Consider the following 18,474-nt stretch of genomic DNA (forward strand, 5'->3'; position numbering starts at 1 on the left):
GTCTAAATCTTTTCTTATTTAAAAGAAAACGAGAAACAAGATTCTTTATAATCTAAGGAGTATGTGCGACATCCTTTAAGATTAAATTCCTTTCAAAGGTGGACTTCAGCTATACTTCTCCAATATCAGCAACATTAGTGATGTTGGCAACTCCCAATAACACTTTCTTATTCGTGTATGTTTTGAACATTGCTCGATCACAACACACATGACGAAATAAGCCAATATCTATCCACCAACCATCAAATTTACCAATCATGTTGATATTATTGATCAAATTAATAAACTACTTATCAGTCAGGTTAACCTGTGCATTAGGGGCATCACAAGGTTGTTGCCTATCAGTTGGAGTAATTGGGACCCTTGAATGATTCTCATTTTTAATTCGATACACAACATTACGCTTCTAATTATTTAATCATTTTCCAAATGGCTTCAGAACTACACCGAGTTTCTTTTTGTTGCTTGAAACAACCAAGACTTTTTTCTTTTTAATCTTGTCTCTAAGATTCTTCTTCAATTCGTAGGCAAATAATCAAACTCTCAATTAAAATATATGTTTTGTGACTAAGTAAAATGTTTAACATCTTTCAAAATAGGTGGCAGCTTGTCAATAATAAAAGCAATTTGAAATTGTTCATCTAAAGACATGCCTTCAGTGATGATCTTATGAGCAATCTTTTGAAGTTTGTGACATTTAGCCTTCTCTAACCTTTCATCTACCATCTGATACTTCAAGTAGTGACTAATATCATACTTCTTTGCTCCTACTTCTTCGGTATCATACTTGTTTTTAGGATCTCCTAAACATGTTTTGTTCTATCACAATTACTGTAATAATCATATAGATCATTTGCGAGTGCATTTAGAATATGATAATCATTATCTTTCCCATAAGAAAATTTCTTTCCTGAGTTGTAAATCATTCGCTTTAATTCGTGCAGTAGATCCAGCTTTAGTAAAATTAATAGTTCCTGAGTTGTGAATCAAACGCACTTATATGGTCCATACAAATATTTTTAAATTTTCGATAAAAGTACAACTAAAATATTGCACTTTTACTGAATATTTTTAAATTGTTGGTATAAAACCTTAAATTTGGTACTGAAATTTCAAAAATCCAATAAAAATGCATGTTTTTCCTTAAGCATCCGGTATCTTATAAAAATATTCGGTATAAATGCATAAATTTAATGAAAAACAACATTTACTTGTAAATATTCGGCATAAAATTGCAAAATCTTTGGTAGAATACTAAGTTTTTGGCCACATCTATTACAAGCCGGGAAGAATGACAAGATAAAATATGCTACAATTTCGGTTTGACATCGTCCGTTTTCCTACAAATAGGCTTGCCTATGAAAATATCAAGTAGAAATACTTTAAATATGTACTATTATTTTCCGTTTAAGTAGTATCTTATGATTTTTGTAACGATCTTATATTTTGAGATATTGGCACTTCCTATCGATCTTACAAAAATAATTGAGTAGGATCTTCCTATCTTAATTACGATCATATTTTACAATCTTACCATCTCCTTCCAATCCTTTGCAAAATCTTAATTTTGACAACCTTGTTTGTAAATGTAAAAATATTATGGTCAAATTAATGGTTACGTGGGACGGCCAAATCTAAGTTGGAGTTGCTCGATAGATTCCTAACAAAAAATAGACCTAACATACTAACAAAGAGCCCAACAAAAACTAAGCAAAAGAAATAATAATAATAATAATAATAATAATAATAATAATAATAATAATAATAATAATGATGATAATAATAATAATAATAATAATAACAATAATAATAATAATAATAATAATAATAATAATAATAATAATAATAATAATAATGTATATTTAACAATTCATCTAAAACTATAGAATTATGGAGCTATAAGTCCATGAATTAAAACACATAATTTCAAACACATCTTGTGCAATTAAAATATAGCACTCAATAAGGTAAAACATTTTTATTGATGATGCATGAATAATCACATAAATTATTCGGTATATGTTGTCATATTTTTATAAAACTATTCATTAATACTTTGTCTTATAAAATGACCTAACTTAATCACACATGAGAACAAACCCTTGCCTCCTTGTAGACTTTACCCTGTCTACAAAAATACCCTTTACTTGGATTGCAATGACTATCTTGTGAACAAATACACAAACCTTCTAAAGCACATCCATTTTTCAATATTGTAACACCTTCTTTTAATCCAAGCATTTGATCCGTCCAAGTACTAGAAAAAAGCCCTTGAGAATCATATTTCTCTTTCACCTTCAAAAACTTCCCAACATTTTTGTACTTCTTATAAACACCTTCAAATGCCAAATTCCTATTCTTACCCCAATGAGGTAACCCTCCATATTTAAATATCCCAATTTGTTCAATCTCTTCAATAATGTCTTCATAAAGCCTAGGCATCATTGGATCTTTGCTACGATAATATGTGAAATCAAAGTCTATAGCATCTTCTTGGTTCCCTAAATAAGCACTTGAAGCTTTGACATAACGCATTAATATCCCATTGTATTGTTCAATTACACATAACCCTTTAGGCTCTAATTGAACTAGCTTTTGTATATCTTCAATGAAGTTTTTCACTAAAGATAAGCTTATTCTAAATGTGGTTTGGTGAAAAAACTCTCCTTTTATTCTTGAATCCCAAGCACATACCGTTATCTTTGCGTTATGAATACTATCCAAACATGACCCAGATGATTGAAGACGGTTTTGAAATCCAATTACAGGATATCCAGTAAAGATTATGCCTACAATTATAAAATAGTTAAAATTATTATTTTTTAATTTGATTTTTTATTATTTATAATATATTTTGAGTTATGGAGATTACCATTATTGGTTAGACCATAAGCAGATGTTATGAGTGTATTTGTTGTTAGCTTTGCAAGTCCGCACTTTCCATCAGCATTACCAGTGGATTCATCTCGATCTTCTGTGTTTTCAACAATAAAATCAAAAGATGGGAAAAATGTCAACAACAACTTATTTCGTTAATTCAACTCAGTTGATAGTTGCAGAAAATATCATATTACAGTGACGTAAGTTAAATTATGCAAAACAGTTAAACTCACCTTGTGTTCTTATGCCAGCCAATAGAATCGAAGAAGTTGGACGAAAAGGAATAAAGTCATAGAGACCATTTCCAGAAGTATTTACAGGGACACGAGCATCAAATCGATATATAGCTTTCGTTTGACTTGGATACCATGTTATATCTGCAAATTCATGTTCATGCCCAAAACTAACCACTTCCAATCCTAAATCTGAATCATTTTTTGCTAAATATGTGAGTGATCGCTTGAACATTGGTTCTAGTTTTAAAGTAACCTACAAGTATTAAAGTCATTAAATTCAAAAATGAAATATAAAATATAAGTTTAATTGCTATGCACTGTCAGTGTAAAAAGTTTTACACCATCACTATATCATGACCATTCAATTATATTACTTTTTAAAAAATAAAAATAAAAATTAATTATTAGTAACTTATCAACGATTGTCATTAACTCATCGTGTAAAACTTCTTTACACTGTGAGTGCATTTTAGTTATATTTATAAAATATAAAATAAATAAATAAATATTTTTTATTTTAACTTATTTCAAATAATTATAATAAATAATTCACACCAAATTAATTTCATATTTTGAATTTAATTTGAGAAGAAATATTAAAAAATTTAATGAGTCCATGTGCAATTGAATTGTTATTTGATACCTTTTTGGTCGTACTCTCGCAAAATATCTTATAAAATATAATTAACTTTGATATTTGTACTCCATTATATGTGAGTCTTATATATTTCAAAAAAAAAATATTTTGTTTTTTACCTATTATTGGAAGAGACGAATTGGAGGCACATAAAGTGATTCATAATATCTCGTCAATTTGTTAAATTGTGACACTAAATATTGTCATATAGTGGTTGCTATTAATGTTATTATTAAATATTTTAAACTATCTTTGTTTCTTTCTGTCTCATTCTTCTTCATCCTTCTTTTTCATAAGATGAACTTCTATACAATAATGTTAAGGTGACTTCTCTATCAATAAGTTAGATATTTTACTTTTGATAAGAAAATTAGAACTTAAACAATGGTTAGAAGTTCAATATCTTTTATGTGTGAAGAAAATGCAGTTGGGAAAGAAAGACTCGTTTTTATGCTCAATATCTCTTATAAACATTAGTCACTACCAATTAACAGTGAATAGTTTATACTTATAATATGATTATGAAAAATATGCAACTTATAATTAAATTTAAATATTTTTTTATTAATTGTGAGTTAAAAAATAACGTGTTATGAATTTCACATTAAATAAAAGAGAAAATTTAAAAAAAAAATCAATAGAAATGAGTGAATTCGAACCTGCGACATCTCATATATTCACATTTAAAAAGTGAATTCTAACAATTAGACTATTTTATAAAAAAAAAAATAGTTTGATACTTAAACCATGAAGCTCTTCTATCAAACTCATTAATAATTTTTGAAATATTAGTATTTATTTTTTTATCATATTTTTATATTAAGTATTATTCTATCCTCTTTCAATTTTTTTTTTATAACAATAATGGAATATAATTTATTTGAAATATTTATAATTTTTTTTTCTCATGAAATAATTTATAATTTAAAAATGTTAAAATATTATTTCCAAGTTATTTCACTATCAATCTAAAGATATATATATATATATATATATATATATATATATATATATATATATATATATATATATATATATATATATATTATTTTATGTCATTTAGTATCACTGGTTGATCAATTATTTTAACGGTTGAGATTTAGTATCATATTAAACTTTGACACTTCAGTATCATTTGATCCTATCCCAAATATATATATATATATATATATATATATATATATATATATATATATATATATATATATATATATATATATATAATTTTGTAAAATATCTCATCAACTATCTTTTTCATATAAACATACACTCAATTGAATACTAGTAATATAAAATATTTTTCCACCAAACAAACATGGATGGTAATTAAATAATCTGTTTTTTCTATGTTCACAAGTTATACTAGTGGTGGACCGTGGAAGTATGCCTCTTATCGCACGGGTGAGTCAATGCAAGAAGACTCCTCCTCCACTCCACACTGCACTAATGGACTATGATATCTCATCTATTTTTCTTGTTTTCTGATTTATAAAATCTTTGCTGAAAAAATTGTATTTATATATGTTTATATATTTATTAAGAGAGAAATGGCACAGACTCATAAAGCTACATATATAAAATAATTATTTTAAAAGTATATATTTTTAGTATTTTTTTCAATTTCTTATTTTATGTTTTATTCTTTATTCTTCTCTTAATTTCATTCTCTCTCTTGAATATTCTTTGAGAACAACTGATAATTTAATTCTGAACACATGAGTCATGAGAGAGAAAATTGGTAAATCAAGGACATTTTTGGTTCAACCTAATTACAGTTCATCAAGCATGTGAGTATTCTCACATTCATGCATATAAAAATAGAGAAACAAAACAACATATACAAACAAAAAGCATCAATAGCAAATTTCAACAAAACACCAAAACTATATAAAAAACAATAATAAATAAATAAATAAATAAAATAAAATAAACCATACCTGTGAAATAACACCAAGAACACCAAGTGATACTTTAACTGCATTAAAATCTTCATCATTATTTCCATTAAGAATCTCAACTTTAGCATAACCATCATCTTCAGAATCAGAAGCCCTAACAATCCTAATCTCAACCACATAATCATGAACAGCACTTCCTTTATTCCACAATGTGCTTCCATGAGCACCAGTTCCCATCAATCCACCAATCGTCAAACCATGCCAATACGGCGTGTACGGCAAAACCAAACCTTTTCTTGAAGCTTCATCGATTAAATCCTTCAACGTTACGCCACTTTCAACCGTTATCGTTTTTTCATCCACGTCGATTTTCACTACCTTGTTGAGATATCTCGTGCTTATTAGTATCCCATTCGGATCGTCCGGACATACCAATTTAGGTATGCTGTGTGAATATCGCGTCGCTACTTTGATTTTGATTTTCGCTCTGCTCGCGGACGCAACCATTGAGATTAATTCTTGTTCATTTGTTGGATATAAAGCTTGTGAAGCTTGACATATAGTTCTATCAGGAAACATTCCATAGGAGTTTGTGATTGTGCAGGTTGTGTTGTTTGATGAAGAACATTTGATTGGATCCTCTGGGGGTGTAGATAGCACAATAACAGAAGAAAAAACAAGAATAAGAATGGAAACAAAAGATTTCTGTGACATACTTTTCAAGAACAAGAACATGGTTTTGAGTGTTTTGAAACTTCAGTTATCTTGTGACGTTTTAGACCAAACATGAGTTTTGTGTATTATGTATATAAGTATATATGTATAAGGTACCTATTTTTGGTTATTGAGTAAAGAATAAGAAAACTTTGGACACATCTTTAATTAGTGTTACTTGGTATAAACTCAAGATGAAAGTTATTATTAAATAAATAGTACTTTTTGTAGTGTGATGATAACAAAAAGAAATGATGGGTTAATAAATTTTTTTATATAATAAAATAAAAATTTAATTGAAATACACAGACAATATAAAAAGGTTTTATACCGTCAATAAATTATAACAGTTAAAGTTTTATAAATATTTATTTTTTTTTAATTATATATAAAATATTATTTATTATTTGTGAAGGATTGTGTTGTCTTGACTATGTAAAATATTTTACACTGACAGTGTATAATAATTAATCTCATAAAATAATAGTATTTTTAAATTAATATATGAAGATAATTTATTTTACACATTATAAGTGCTACATTTTAATTGAGGAAGGTTGGTTCTTGTTTTCAATAGTTGATAAACGTGAGTGGTGGGTCAGGAGATAGAGGACAGTTTTATTATTTACTTGAAATGATGAAGTTTTGTTGGATTGGGATTTAGTGAGAGGGTCATGAAGTACACCTGTTCTAAGCTTGAGAGTTAATAATAAGGAAAATGAATCAGTGTTGGCATGATAGCTTGTAAAAAAATTATTAAAATGTTGCTATTGCTTTAATATTATTGCTCAGTGCTGTTTTTCAAAATTAAGGGTATGTATGATTTTAGGAATGAGAATGGTATCTCTTATTTATTGTGGAAGACAACAGATATCCATTTATGTTTAGTGGTGGCTATTTAATGAGTATACCAAAATTTGTCAACAAATATCAATATTTAAAAATATCAAGTTGAAACCAACCGTTAGTTGGTTCATTGATGATTAGCACTGAATTTGGTAGAGAGAACCATGGTTCGATTCCGTGCAACTGCGATTGGGAAAAAATATCAAGTTGAAGATTGGTGAATTTGTAAGTCGAGTTTGACTATAAAAGCCAAAAAAAAAAAAATCAAGTTGAAGATTGGTGAATTTGTAAGTTAACAAAAATTCTTAACGATTATTTTTAGTACATCTTTCAATTTTATTACTAGGATCTTGCAGTCATATCTAAGGGCATAGAATCCACATCCCTATAATACACGAGTGTATAAATTAAAAACAGAGAAAAATATGTATGAAAAATGTTTTAGAAAATTATAATAATTAATGCGACTAAGCTCTCTTTTTTTTTTTTTCAAACCTTTTGTTTTAGGGTCAGTTTATTTTTATTTTTTTATAAATAATTTTTATAATGTTACATAATTTTGTGTAAAGAAATTTTACAATTTTTTTTTTTATAAAAGTTTCAAATAAAAATTTAATTTAAATAATTATTCTCAAAACGTGATTTTAGATATTTCATCTATTTAAGGAAAAAATTGAATATCAAAATTTCAAAAAATCACTTAATTTTGAAGCTATTTTAAATAGATTAAAAATCATTTTTGAAAAAATTGCGATTTTGACTAACTTTTGGTCTTCAATAATGTAGGATTATGTTATAAGATGTCAAAATTAGTGTTTCATTTTTTTAAAAAAAAAACGAATATAAGAAACTTGTAATATTTTGAAAAACGATTTTGAAAAATCTATTTTCTAAAGTACAAAAAAAAATTTGTTTTTTTTAAAGTTGAAACAAACACGCCTTATCATATTTGATGGACACATAATTGGTTCTCTAATTATCACGGCAAATTTACAAAATAGTTACACATGAATTTCGCTACATAATCCAATTCTCTCGATTGTAATTCTAGATGTCTCGTAGGATATGTTTGGATAAATTAAAACTAATAAAGCGGAATGGAGCGGGGCAGAATATAACGGAGCGAAATGGAACAGAACGGAATATAAACTCCATTCAATTGTTTGGATATTTTAGAACATAACGGAACTAATATCTCATTCCACTGTTTAGAAATTGGACGGAGCGGAAAACATTATAATTTTTTATTCCATTTTTACCCTTATAAACACTTAACAAAAGGAATTAATATATACAATATAATGTTCTTTGCTCGTTCAATTGAAGCACTAGATATGACGATATCATATATTAGTAAATTGTACCATGTAATATTCTTTCTCCAAAATTTTATAGTAATATAATAATATACTAGTAATATAATAATAGTAAATCAATTCATAATTTTATACTAATAATATACTAGGTATCGACAATGACAAACTAATGTAAATGAAAGCAACTTTTGATCTTTTCCAAACATTATCTAGGTAATTTCACAAACCCTACTTTTTAATGATCTTTTCCAAACATTATCTAGGAACCTAAACCTTATGTGAAATTCATCTATTGCACTAGTCATATCCACCTCTGATCCATTGTTTGCATCTACCTCCAAATCAACTTCCATGGTTAGTTTCCACCAATGGACATGAATAACATCTATTGGTACCATTATAATAACAAATGTGTATCTTCCTAACTCACAAGCACAAGGAAACCCATAAGATGTTCTAATAACACAATCACATATTTTCCTATTGGTCCCAACATATTCAACCCTCAATAATTTCCAACAATGAGTTTCAAAGTAGCTCAATGTTCTGATCCACGTATATAACCGTAAAATGGACTAGTGCGCGCGTGCTCAACTTCATAACAAAAATTTATAAAAGGAAGCTCTAATGTTTCTCAATAATAACTTCAAGTTGTTATTCATATCCCCCCAATTTTTTCACAAGTCACTTATATTGTTCCTCAACATCTACTTTAACTTCCAATGAGCAGACTCAACCCTAAAATTAAAAAAAATCAAATTAGCACATCAAAAGAATAAAAATTATAGATACTGATGGTACATACCTATTAGTCGTGGTGTTGCCCAAATACATCACTGGATTGATCTGTGCTCCAACAAACTTATGCATATGAGGATTCAGTTATGCGCCTTTCACATAATCAATAAATTAACTACAATCAACACATGTTTGCTCCAGTTGTTGCAATCATTAGTGATACTTAACTTCATCCCTAGTTCATACAACTTTCCATCCATAATGTGTCTATCACCTTTTTTATGTCATTCACAACATATTGCTTGCATTTCCATTCAACATTTTTGTTGAAGTAAAATCGACAAAGCAAAGTAGTTATCTTTGGAAACACAACTTCAATTGTTTTCATCAAAGCAAGATCTCTATTTGCCAATATAACTTGTGGACACAACTCTTCCTTAACAAAAAATTGTTTCAACTTATCCAACACCCAACAAAAGTTCTTTGTCTGCTCATATTTCATATAGGAAAATGCAACTGAAAATGTCAACTTGTTTGACGTAATGATAACTACTTCAAACAAAAGGTTGTTTATATTTGTTTGTCTTGTACGTGTTGTCCATAACCAACACAATCCAAAAAATATTCAACAAGAATGAATCTGGGTGGGCCCATAAAATATCTTTCACCACATTCAAGTCATCTCTTCTTCTACTTCAGTAAGCATAGTCTGCATCCTTTATCAGCTTATACAAATATTGTATCTCTGTTCTAGGACCTCTTATCTCTTTTTGTAACTTACTATTATGTTTATATATTTGCACGATCCGAGTGACATTCTCCTGATCTCACTCTTGCAAGGGCTGCAATACGTGTTTGGAGAGAACATGATACTTTCTAAAATCAACATCATATCGCTGCTCATCTGCGTTTAGCCGGCCAACAAACAAATGACCTTCTGATCGATCCGCTAAACCATGGTTATGAAGTCCACAATTTACAACAATCTTCCATCCAAAACCATATTTCGACATTGTTGACCTGATTTTGAATGGACAACTATATTTTTAGTGGAATTTTTGTTACACTATCCAGTTCCTTGTATTTTCCACCTTTATCACGACCAAACATTATTTTGTTGTTTTTCCCTCTCTTGCCTGCTTTGATATATAAACGAGTGATTATAACAGTTAATTTATTCTTAATTTCAGCCTCCTTAATCCACCTTATCACATCTTCTCGTGTCTCGAATCTTTGCGTAGTTAAGAATATATCAGGGATATCTCCACAAATTTGATTTTTATCGCATATCTGCAAAGGAATTTTCATATCTAAAACATTAATAGTTTCAATTTTTAAAATAAAATAACATATCAGATAACTTATCATTAACTTATTCGGTCAACAAGATAGAATTCCCTCGAATAACACCATACCAATTTATTTGGTACAAAAGCAAAACAAAATAAAATCAGGAAAACACACTAACAAATTCTTTGGGAAAATAAAAACTAAATTGGAAACATTACTTCAAGTTATTTAGTAAAGACAACAAATGTATTGGATGACTTGTCTCAGAGTTATCCTGTAAACAAATGTCAGAGTGTAAAATCCATAAAAAAATTTTAAAAAAAATGGAATGGATTGTAAAAAGTAAAATACTAGTTAAAATATTAAATTCAATTACAATTTATAACTAAAAATTTTGAATTATAAATTGTTTACATTATTCCATTCTAAGTTTAGGAGAGAGAGAGAGGGGAGTTGTAGGATTAATTTCAATTCAACTTTCAAAATAAGCATCGTGTTTGCTATGTTTCGTGTTCATTTAAATGAGGACCATGTGGGGAAATTTTTTTGAAATTTATGAGTAGCAAGATAGAGAAACTGATTAATTTTTACACATAGCTCTTCCTTGATGAAAAAAAATGAAGATACTCTAGGGAAACATGAATTTTAGAAACTTCCAATATTTTAGATGTGGTGGGATAGCAAAACAAAATTCATACTTTACTCATGTAAAAGAAATTATATCATTTAGTACAAGTCTTTTAGTGAAAAGTTGAAGTGAGTACTTAAGGTGCTAGATACTTTGGATTTATCTAAAAAGTATTAAGAAGGTGGATTAGATTGATTAGTGATAAATCCAAAATATAAAGGACACCTCTTTCTTTTTCTATGACATTATAGAAGCTATAGGGAAACTTGTTTTGTTAGTCTAATAGTTTCATTTGTTCACTAAACCTTATGAGTAATTATAGCTTGTTTATCATGTTTTGGGTGCAAGGGGCTAGAGCAATGCGCTTATTCTATTTATGGAACATATTATGCTTGTCTAAAGTAGGAGCATGTGTAACTTGGAAGAGTTTGGTTCAGGCTATTTCATTAGGCTAATTACCAATAATTTGATGTGTGGTGTAAGAAAAACTTGAATTATAACCATTTGAAAAATGGCACACTTGTTAAAAGCTGAAATTGTTTTCTTTTTTTTTTTGAAAAAATAAAATAAAATCATATCACATGTGCAAATTGTGGTATGTTTTAATAAATCAGCTCTAAATTTATAGTGTGAGGAGGTTATAAATGAAGCACCGGTTCGGGAGAGAATATTTCGGTTTGGGATCAAAATGGTTTTATGATAGCACTTCGTTGATTAATCCTTGCGTAGATAATCCGGTTGGGGGAAAATCTAAAAGTTTCGGAATTGTTGAGTTCGAATGGTAAACAGTGGAATTTGAACTTGATTTTTGTTTTAGCAAAAAGTCCTCGATACTCCTTTATTTGAGGCAGTTCAAGTGTATAAATTAGTTTGGAACATTGAAAAGAATGGTAGGTTTTTTGTGCATAGTACTTATCGTTAATGTATTAACAAAGCCATTGATACATCTCATCTCAGGATTGATGAGATGTGAGACTTGATTTGAAAGATAAAAACCCCCAAGGATTAAGAATTTCTCGTGGAATCTCTATATGAATTATGTGCCTACAAGAATGCGTCTTTTAGACAAATGTGTTGATTGCCCTTCTAGCTGTGTTGTGTGTAGAGAAGGAGATGAGAATAACAACCACTTGTTTTTTCAGTGCCAGAAGAGTATCGAGTGTTGGGAGAAAGTGGGGCTTTGGTCTATGATGCACTTGATCCATAATGGAGGAGCTTTCGCTTATGTTATTTTTTCTTTCTTGCAGGTTTCTAATCAAGATCAACAAGCGGTTTTCTCAACTATTATGTGGAGCATTTAAAAATATAGAAACAACTTTTTACGGAATCTCATTGAAGACTCTCTGACACTACTTGCTCGAGTTGCACACTTATTGCCAGAGTGGAGAGACGCCCAACAACTTAGATCTCGCTTTATTCCATTAGCTTAAATGACAACAAATACTAAGCTGATTAAACCTTCGGTTGGACGAATCAAATGTAACACTGGTGCATCCTTTTCTAATAATAAGGTTAGAATAAGTGCTTGCATTAGAAATGAAGAGGGTCTTTTTATTGCAGCCCATACATAGTGGTTTTTGCCTAGTACTGATGTTGATATTGGAAAAGCTTTAGATCTCCTGACATCTATTAAATTAGTGCATGAGTTTGGTTATGATAACGTGGATTTCGAGTTGGATGCTAAAAGCATTGGATAGTGTGAATACTCCAAAACCAAACAACTTTGATTTTGGTGCTATTTCTCGCAAATGTAATAGTTTTTGACTCTGTTATTTATGAACTGTCATGTTAAGTTTGTTAGGAGACAAGCTAATGAGGTTGCTTATGCTTTGGCAAGGGGAGCTCCATCTCTTACTAGTTTTCACAATTTTTTTTTAGCTTTATGCACTCTGGTTCATAGGAGAAAATGGCCCTAGTAATCCATAGTTCGTGCCGAGAGGTCATGACACTGACCAAGTATTGTTCCTACCAGAAATTGAACTCGGTATTCCCTGAACTTCGTCCTTAGCAGGAACTCATTTACCACTCGAGCTCAATTGCTTGGTTTAGTTTTCACAATTTTATTGATGTACCAAAATATATCTAGAATATTATTATTGATGATATGAATTAAATCTTTTTCGTTAAAAAAATTGAACTTTTAAACTAATATGGGCTATAGACCAACCTAAGGATATATCCTTGAAGTCAGTGACTCGAAAGTTAACTACGAGCTACTAGGCGTTCAATATGGGAGTATAATTTATACATTTTTAAGGTTAGTCTAAATATTTGGAAAGAGTAGTTGTTGATAAAATCAACATATGGTTGTTATATGAAGATTACTCGTTGTTTATCTTATGCGTTTGAACTTGCGACTCCTTTGATAGTAAGTATTTTCGTTCCATTAGATATTATCCCCTTTTTATTTTGAGGAAATTAATAATGGATGAGCACGACTCTCAACCGCGAGCTATATTTATTGTCTAAAATCAATTTTTCTTTATAAGTCTCATGTTTGAGGAATTATGAACTATCAAATATGTTATTTGAATCACTTTATCCTACAAATCTCATGCTTGAGGAATTATAAACCTGATATGTCTGTAATAATCCAAACCCGCCTTGAATCCACAAGACATGATCATCCGCTCTATAACCCGCTGAACCGTCTGAGAGTATTGAAGCTGGTATAGTCGAGGTGAATCCAAAGAGCATATTGACCAGTTCTTATGATGAGAAGACAATATCATAGAACTATGAGTTCGAGTCACAATTTGGGACATAAGAGCTAACTCAACCACAAGGCACATAACGGTTTATCGATATTATGAGGACAAACAAACACGATATTGATGGCCATAAAGATGTCCATGAAAGTATGTCACACGGTTGTCTCCGTACAATCAAAGACATTGAAAAGAAGTAACTACATAACAGATAAGCATTATATTATTCTAGTGTTTGAAAATTTACAAAATGACATCATAATAGAACAAATCAAAATTCAAAAGACGAAATTACACATATATGACATAATTCTATATACTTTCAAAAATACTCTCAACCTCAACCTTCAATAAAGCAATTGCAATGGATTATAATAACATGCAAGCTTTTCTTATACTACACATTGAACTATCTCAAATTAGCCTAATGAAATAGTCTCAACCAAACTCTCCCAAGCATAATATGTGCACTTCTCTAGCAACATGAACCTACATTAAGTCAACAAATGAAACTGTCAGAGCCGTCTTTCAGGGCATACAGGATAACCTATCGTAAAAAAGTTGAAAATTTGTTACAATTAAATCGTAGTTAAACAGAGTCTGATAAGATATTTGTCACGGTTAAACTGTGGTTAAATATGACCTTTATCTATTTTTTCACAGTTAAATTGTAATTAACCTACACAGAGTCTCCAAAAACTTGAGACGACTCTGACTTTGCAGGTGAGATAGAGGAAATTAATACCTTATTACTTGATTATTTTTTCTCATTGTGCCACACTATGTCTTCCAACCCTGATGAAAATATTTTGTAAAACTGCATTTAAATCAATGAACAACTTTAGGTTAGTACCAACCAACATCATAAGAACTGAAAAAGAGCAATGCCAAACACCTAAAAAGTAATACATTGAGAATCAAAATAATTTTCACATGCCTTGTTAAACTCTAGTGTGTCGCCGCCCGTCTTTCGCAGCTCCACCATATGCAGGGAGGGAGCCACTTCAAAAACCTGTAACCATAGGCAACAAATTTGTATCAATTAGTTTGCTTGCGTCGCAAACAAACGCGAATAAAATGTGCACAATCATATAGGAAGGCATGAATCAGTACCTCAGTAGCCACTGAAAGGTGACCTTTCCTTCCACTTTTATCACCCTGCAGCTTCATCTGCATAATTCAAATGTAGATAAGATCATATACTATATAATACTAGGAATCTAAAAATGAAGACTAGTTCTTATGGTTAATCTGTTACCTTGTAATTTCGCTTGTGAACATTAAACCCGAGAGGTTTTGCAGCTTCCTCGATCTTAGACATAATTTCATTCGCAGGGCGTTGTGAAGTGAAATGAGTTTCGCGCTTTACAACTCCCTACAATGTTAACAAGTACAAAATTAATATGGAGAAACAAACTTAATTAGTATAAGCATCAAGAATTTTCACACACCTTTTGCTTCTCGAATAAATTGTCAAGATTGAAGCTTTCTGATCTAGAAATAAGCTCGAAAGCATTCATTGACACGGGTTTCTCTTTCGTCTCTGTCACAAGATTTTCCTACATACATGCCAAAGTATAGTTACTTATGAATTGTATCCAAGGTTTTAAATCATTGTCGCGATCATGTTGCAAATCGTTCTTACCTTAGAATTGTTGAAAGCAGCAGCAACATCGTCTACATTGACATCTTGCTCGGTAAAAGATGCGGGCTTGTATCCTTTTTTGAACCATTCATCTTCCAAGAGTTCCGGAATTTTTATCCTCTGCATAAAACAACTCCTATTAAGCGATAATAACGCTAATAGCAATACGTTCTTTAAGAATTATACAACAAAGAGAATCAAATAACTACGAAAGCTTTCGACTCAAACTCACCGTGAGAGGGTTTGGATTAAGTATAGCCTTGAGCAGTTTCTTTGCCTCGGGCGAAAACCACGGTGGACATGTGAACTCAGCCCTACCAATCTGAAAAATGTGTTATGATTTGCATCTCAAAAACCATAAATGATATTAGTCTTTTTTATTACATTGCAAAATCACTCACTTTTCTATAAAGTGCAATTTGATTCGGCTCGTCGAACGGTAAGTACCCGGCCATAAGTACAAAGAGAATAACTCCACAGGACCATATATCAGATGTAGAACCAACATAACCTCTATCATTAATCACCTGATACAAAAACATTCCAAATAACATTAACTTTAGTTTGAGAAAACAAAACTAGTCTTTCATTTGATCAACAAGAGATAGTACTATTATCACCTCAGGCGCAACGTAATTCGGTGTTCCACAAGCGGTGCGGAGAAGTTCACCTTCCTGCAATACATATTCAAGAATTTACAATGTAAAATCAAATGATTCGCAGATGATTGAATCAAACAACTATGTCAAGCCAATTAGATACAATTCTTGTTCCATAAAAAGCAATCATACCTTCTGTGAATATATACTTAATCCAAAATCTGAAACTTTAAGAACACCCTTTGTGTCCAAAAGAAGATTCTCCGGCTGCAAAATACCGCGAATATAAGCATTTTGTTTAATTTAACTCTTAAAGTGATAGAAATTTTAGAGAAAAAATGAGGATTATAGAACCTTCAAATCTCTGTGATACACGCCTCTACTATGACAGTAATCAACCGCATTGATTAGCTGTTGGAAATAACTTCTTGCTTCATCCTCTTTAAGTCTCCCATTTGTAGCCTACAAAATAAATTACAAAGGAACTTAGAAAATTCTTAAGGTCTAGTCATTTCGATTCATAATCCAAGAAAGACATCAATAACAATACGAAGCACAAACACAGACACATAACCAGACACAACACTAACTCTCAGAGACATATTCAAACTTAACTACATATTGGTATTGTGGCTCTCTCTGACACAACGGATGTCAGATATCAAACACTCTGACATATTCAAACTTAATTACATATTGGTATTGTGGCTCTCTCTGACACAACGGATGTCAGATATCAAACACTCTGACATATACAAACTTAACTACATATTGGTGTTGTGGCTCTCTCTGACATCACGCGTGTCAGATATCAAACACTCGGACATATACAAATTTAACTACATATTGGTGTTGTGGCTCTCTCTGACACCACGCGTGTCAGACACCAGACACTCCTTCAATTTAAAAGTAGTAAATGAAACACTTACGATTTTATCGAATAACTCTCCTCCACTAACCAACTCCAAGACAATATAAATCTTCGTCTTGCTCGCCATCACCTCAAATATCTTAACAACATTCGGATGATTAATAATCTTCATCGCCGAAATTTCTCTCTTCAGCTGCAAAATTCAAACACAATCATAAAACCTCAAAAATCACATAAAAAAAAAATCATCAATCACCCAAAAAACGCGACCTACCTGATCCATCATATTATGTCGAAGCACATGATTACGATCAAGAATCTTAATAGCCACAAACTCTCCATTCTCAACATTCTTCGCCAACTTCACCTTCGCAAAACTTCCTTCTCCAATCGTCTTCCCCAACTGATACTTCCCAACTCGAGTACTCCGAGGTATCGGAATCCCCTTATTACTACTCATCATAAACAACTCTTCAACACACTAACCTTAACTCTCACCTCAGTTTAAGGTTATGTTATCTCTTACTCTGTGTGTATCAGTGTATGTGATAGTGTTTTAATGTAGTGAATGTCGACGAATAAGGATGGAGAAAGAGATATAGATAGGGTACGTGTTCGAACTTCGAACTTCGAAACGTGTGGGGACAAAGCACGAGGAAGAAGAAGAACAAGACAAAAAACATACGTAGTACCAAACTAAAACATGTGTTCTTTGGCCCAGGATGTTATATATCATGATAGCTTTTGGAGTTTTTGGATTTCATCACTGGTTTCCACGAAACTTCCTATGAAATGTTTTTTTGTGTAACATAACCATAACTAGGTGCATGCAATTGTATCCACACAAAAAAAGAAAACTAGGTGCATGCAAATGGTAACAACGTGAAAACAACGCGTTTTATTTACTTTTTTTGAATAAAAGTTTGTGTAATAAAGTTAATTTATAGAATGGAGAGTAAAAAGGTCAAATGTTTTTATTTTTATGTACGCGTTTTTAAACTCAATGAATATATTTTATTTTTTTGGATTCTTTTGTTTATTTTAATAATTTAGAATTATAATGGAGATGGATTACTAATAATAGATTGATTCAGATGATAAAGAATTTGAATTGTTAATACATGTCGTCATCAAGTGTTCGACCTATAAACTTTGTACAAATAACACCATGATATCATGGACAGTTTAAAATATATGACTTCATATAAATGTAGTTTGAGTTTGACCGATATAAAGTTAAATTAATGGAAATAAGTACGTTACTGGTACTTTTCTAATATTTTTTATAGAGTGAGTATATTTAAAGTACAAAAAAAAAAACTGGTTTTAAACCGGTTTTTGACTACATTTAAGGAAAAAAAGATTATTTTTCTTTGCTACTGTATTTTTTTATGCAAAGAAAAAACAATAGTTAACAAAATTAATAGACATCAATAATGTTGTAAAGTTGGAAAGGTTAAACCACAAT

General features: G+C 30.5%; 2 protein-coding genes across 2 annotated transcripts; both read right to left on the minus strand.

The window, feature by feature from the left end:
- Window positions 1-1,953: 1,953 nt before the first annotated feature.
- Window positions 1,954-6,474, minus strand: LOC131623796 (probable L-gulonolactone oxidase 6). Its single transcript, XM_058894811.1, has 4 exons — window positions 5,691-6,474; window positions 3,114-3,369; window positions 2,873-2,974; window positions 1,954-2,789 (listed from the first exon to the last, which is right to left on the minus strand). Exons 1-4 carry the CDS (start codon window positions 6,384-6,386, stop codon window positions 2,083-2,085), a joined length of 1,761 nt encoding a protein of 586 aa, XP_058750794.1. The 5' UTR covers window positions 6,387-6,474; the 3' UTR covers window positions 1,954-2,082.
- A 7,618-nt stretch (window positions 6,475-14,092) lies between these two features.
- Window positions 14,093-17,706, minus strand: LOC131623797 (CBL-interacting serine/threonine-protein kinase 9). Its single transcript, XM_058894812.1, has 14 exons — window positions 17,281-17,706; window positions 17,065-17,199; window positions 16,490-16,597; window positions 16,328-16,402; window positions 16,157-16,210; window positions 15,938-16,063; window positions 15,769-15,858; window positions 15,537-15,656; window positions 15,343-15,450; window positions 15,150-15,266; window positions 15,005-15,061; window positions 14,829-14,903; window positions 14,637-14,708; window positions 14,093-14,380 (listed from the first exon to the last, which is right to left on the minus strand). Exons 1-13 carry the CDS (start codon window positions 17,467-17,469, stop codon window positions 14,649-14,651), a joined length of 1,314 nt encoding a protein of 437 aa, XP_058750795.1. The 5' UTR covers window positions 17,470-17,706; the 3' UTR covers window positions 14,093-14,380; window positions 14,637-14,648.
- Window positions 17,707-18,474: the final 768 nt, after the last annotated feature.

The sequence above is a fragment of the Vicia villosa genome, unplaced genomic scaffold, assembly GCF_029867415.1.
Source record: "Vicia villosa cultivar HV-30 ecotype Madison, WI unplaced genomic scaffold, Vvil1.0 ctg.000078F_1_1_2_unsc, whole genome shotgun sequence".
NCBI lineage: Eukaryota > Viridiplantae > Streptophyta > Magnoliopsida > Fabales > Fabaceae > Vicia > Vicia villosa.

What these genes read in the sequence shown, in the direction of transcription:
- LOC131623796 (XM_058894811.1), bottom strand. Translation starts at nt 6,386, where the DNA reads ATGTTCTTGTTCTTGAAAAGTATGTCACAGAAATCTTTTGTTTCCATT. An exon ending in GGCTGGCATAAGAACACAAG is followed by an intron (nt 2,975 to 3,113) that starts GTGAGTTTAACT and finishes TTGAAAACACAG; the next exon opens with AAGATCGAGATGAATCCACT. An exon ending in TTATGGTCTAACCAATAATG is followed by an intron (nt 2,790 to 2,872) that starts GTAATCTCCATA and finishes TTATAATTGTAG; the next exon opens with GCATAATCTTTACTGGATAT.
- LOC131623797 (XM_058894812.1), bottom strand. Translation starts at nt 17,469, where the DNA reads ATGATGAGTAGTAATAAGGGGATTCCGATACCTCGGAGTACTCGAGTT. An exon ending in TGTATCACAGAGATTTGAAG is followed by an intron (nt 16,403 to 16,489) that starts GTTCTATAATCC and finishes GGTATTTTGCAG; the next exon opens with CCGGAGAATCTTCTTTTGGA. An exon ending in ATTTATTCGAGAAGCAAAAG is followed by an intron (nt 15,267 to 15,342) that starts GTGTGTGAAAAT and finishes TTAACATTGTAG; the next exon opens with GGAGTTGTAAAGCGCGAAAC.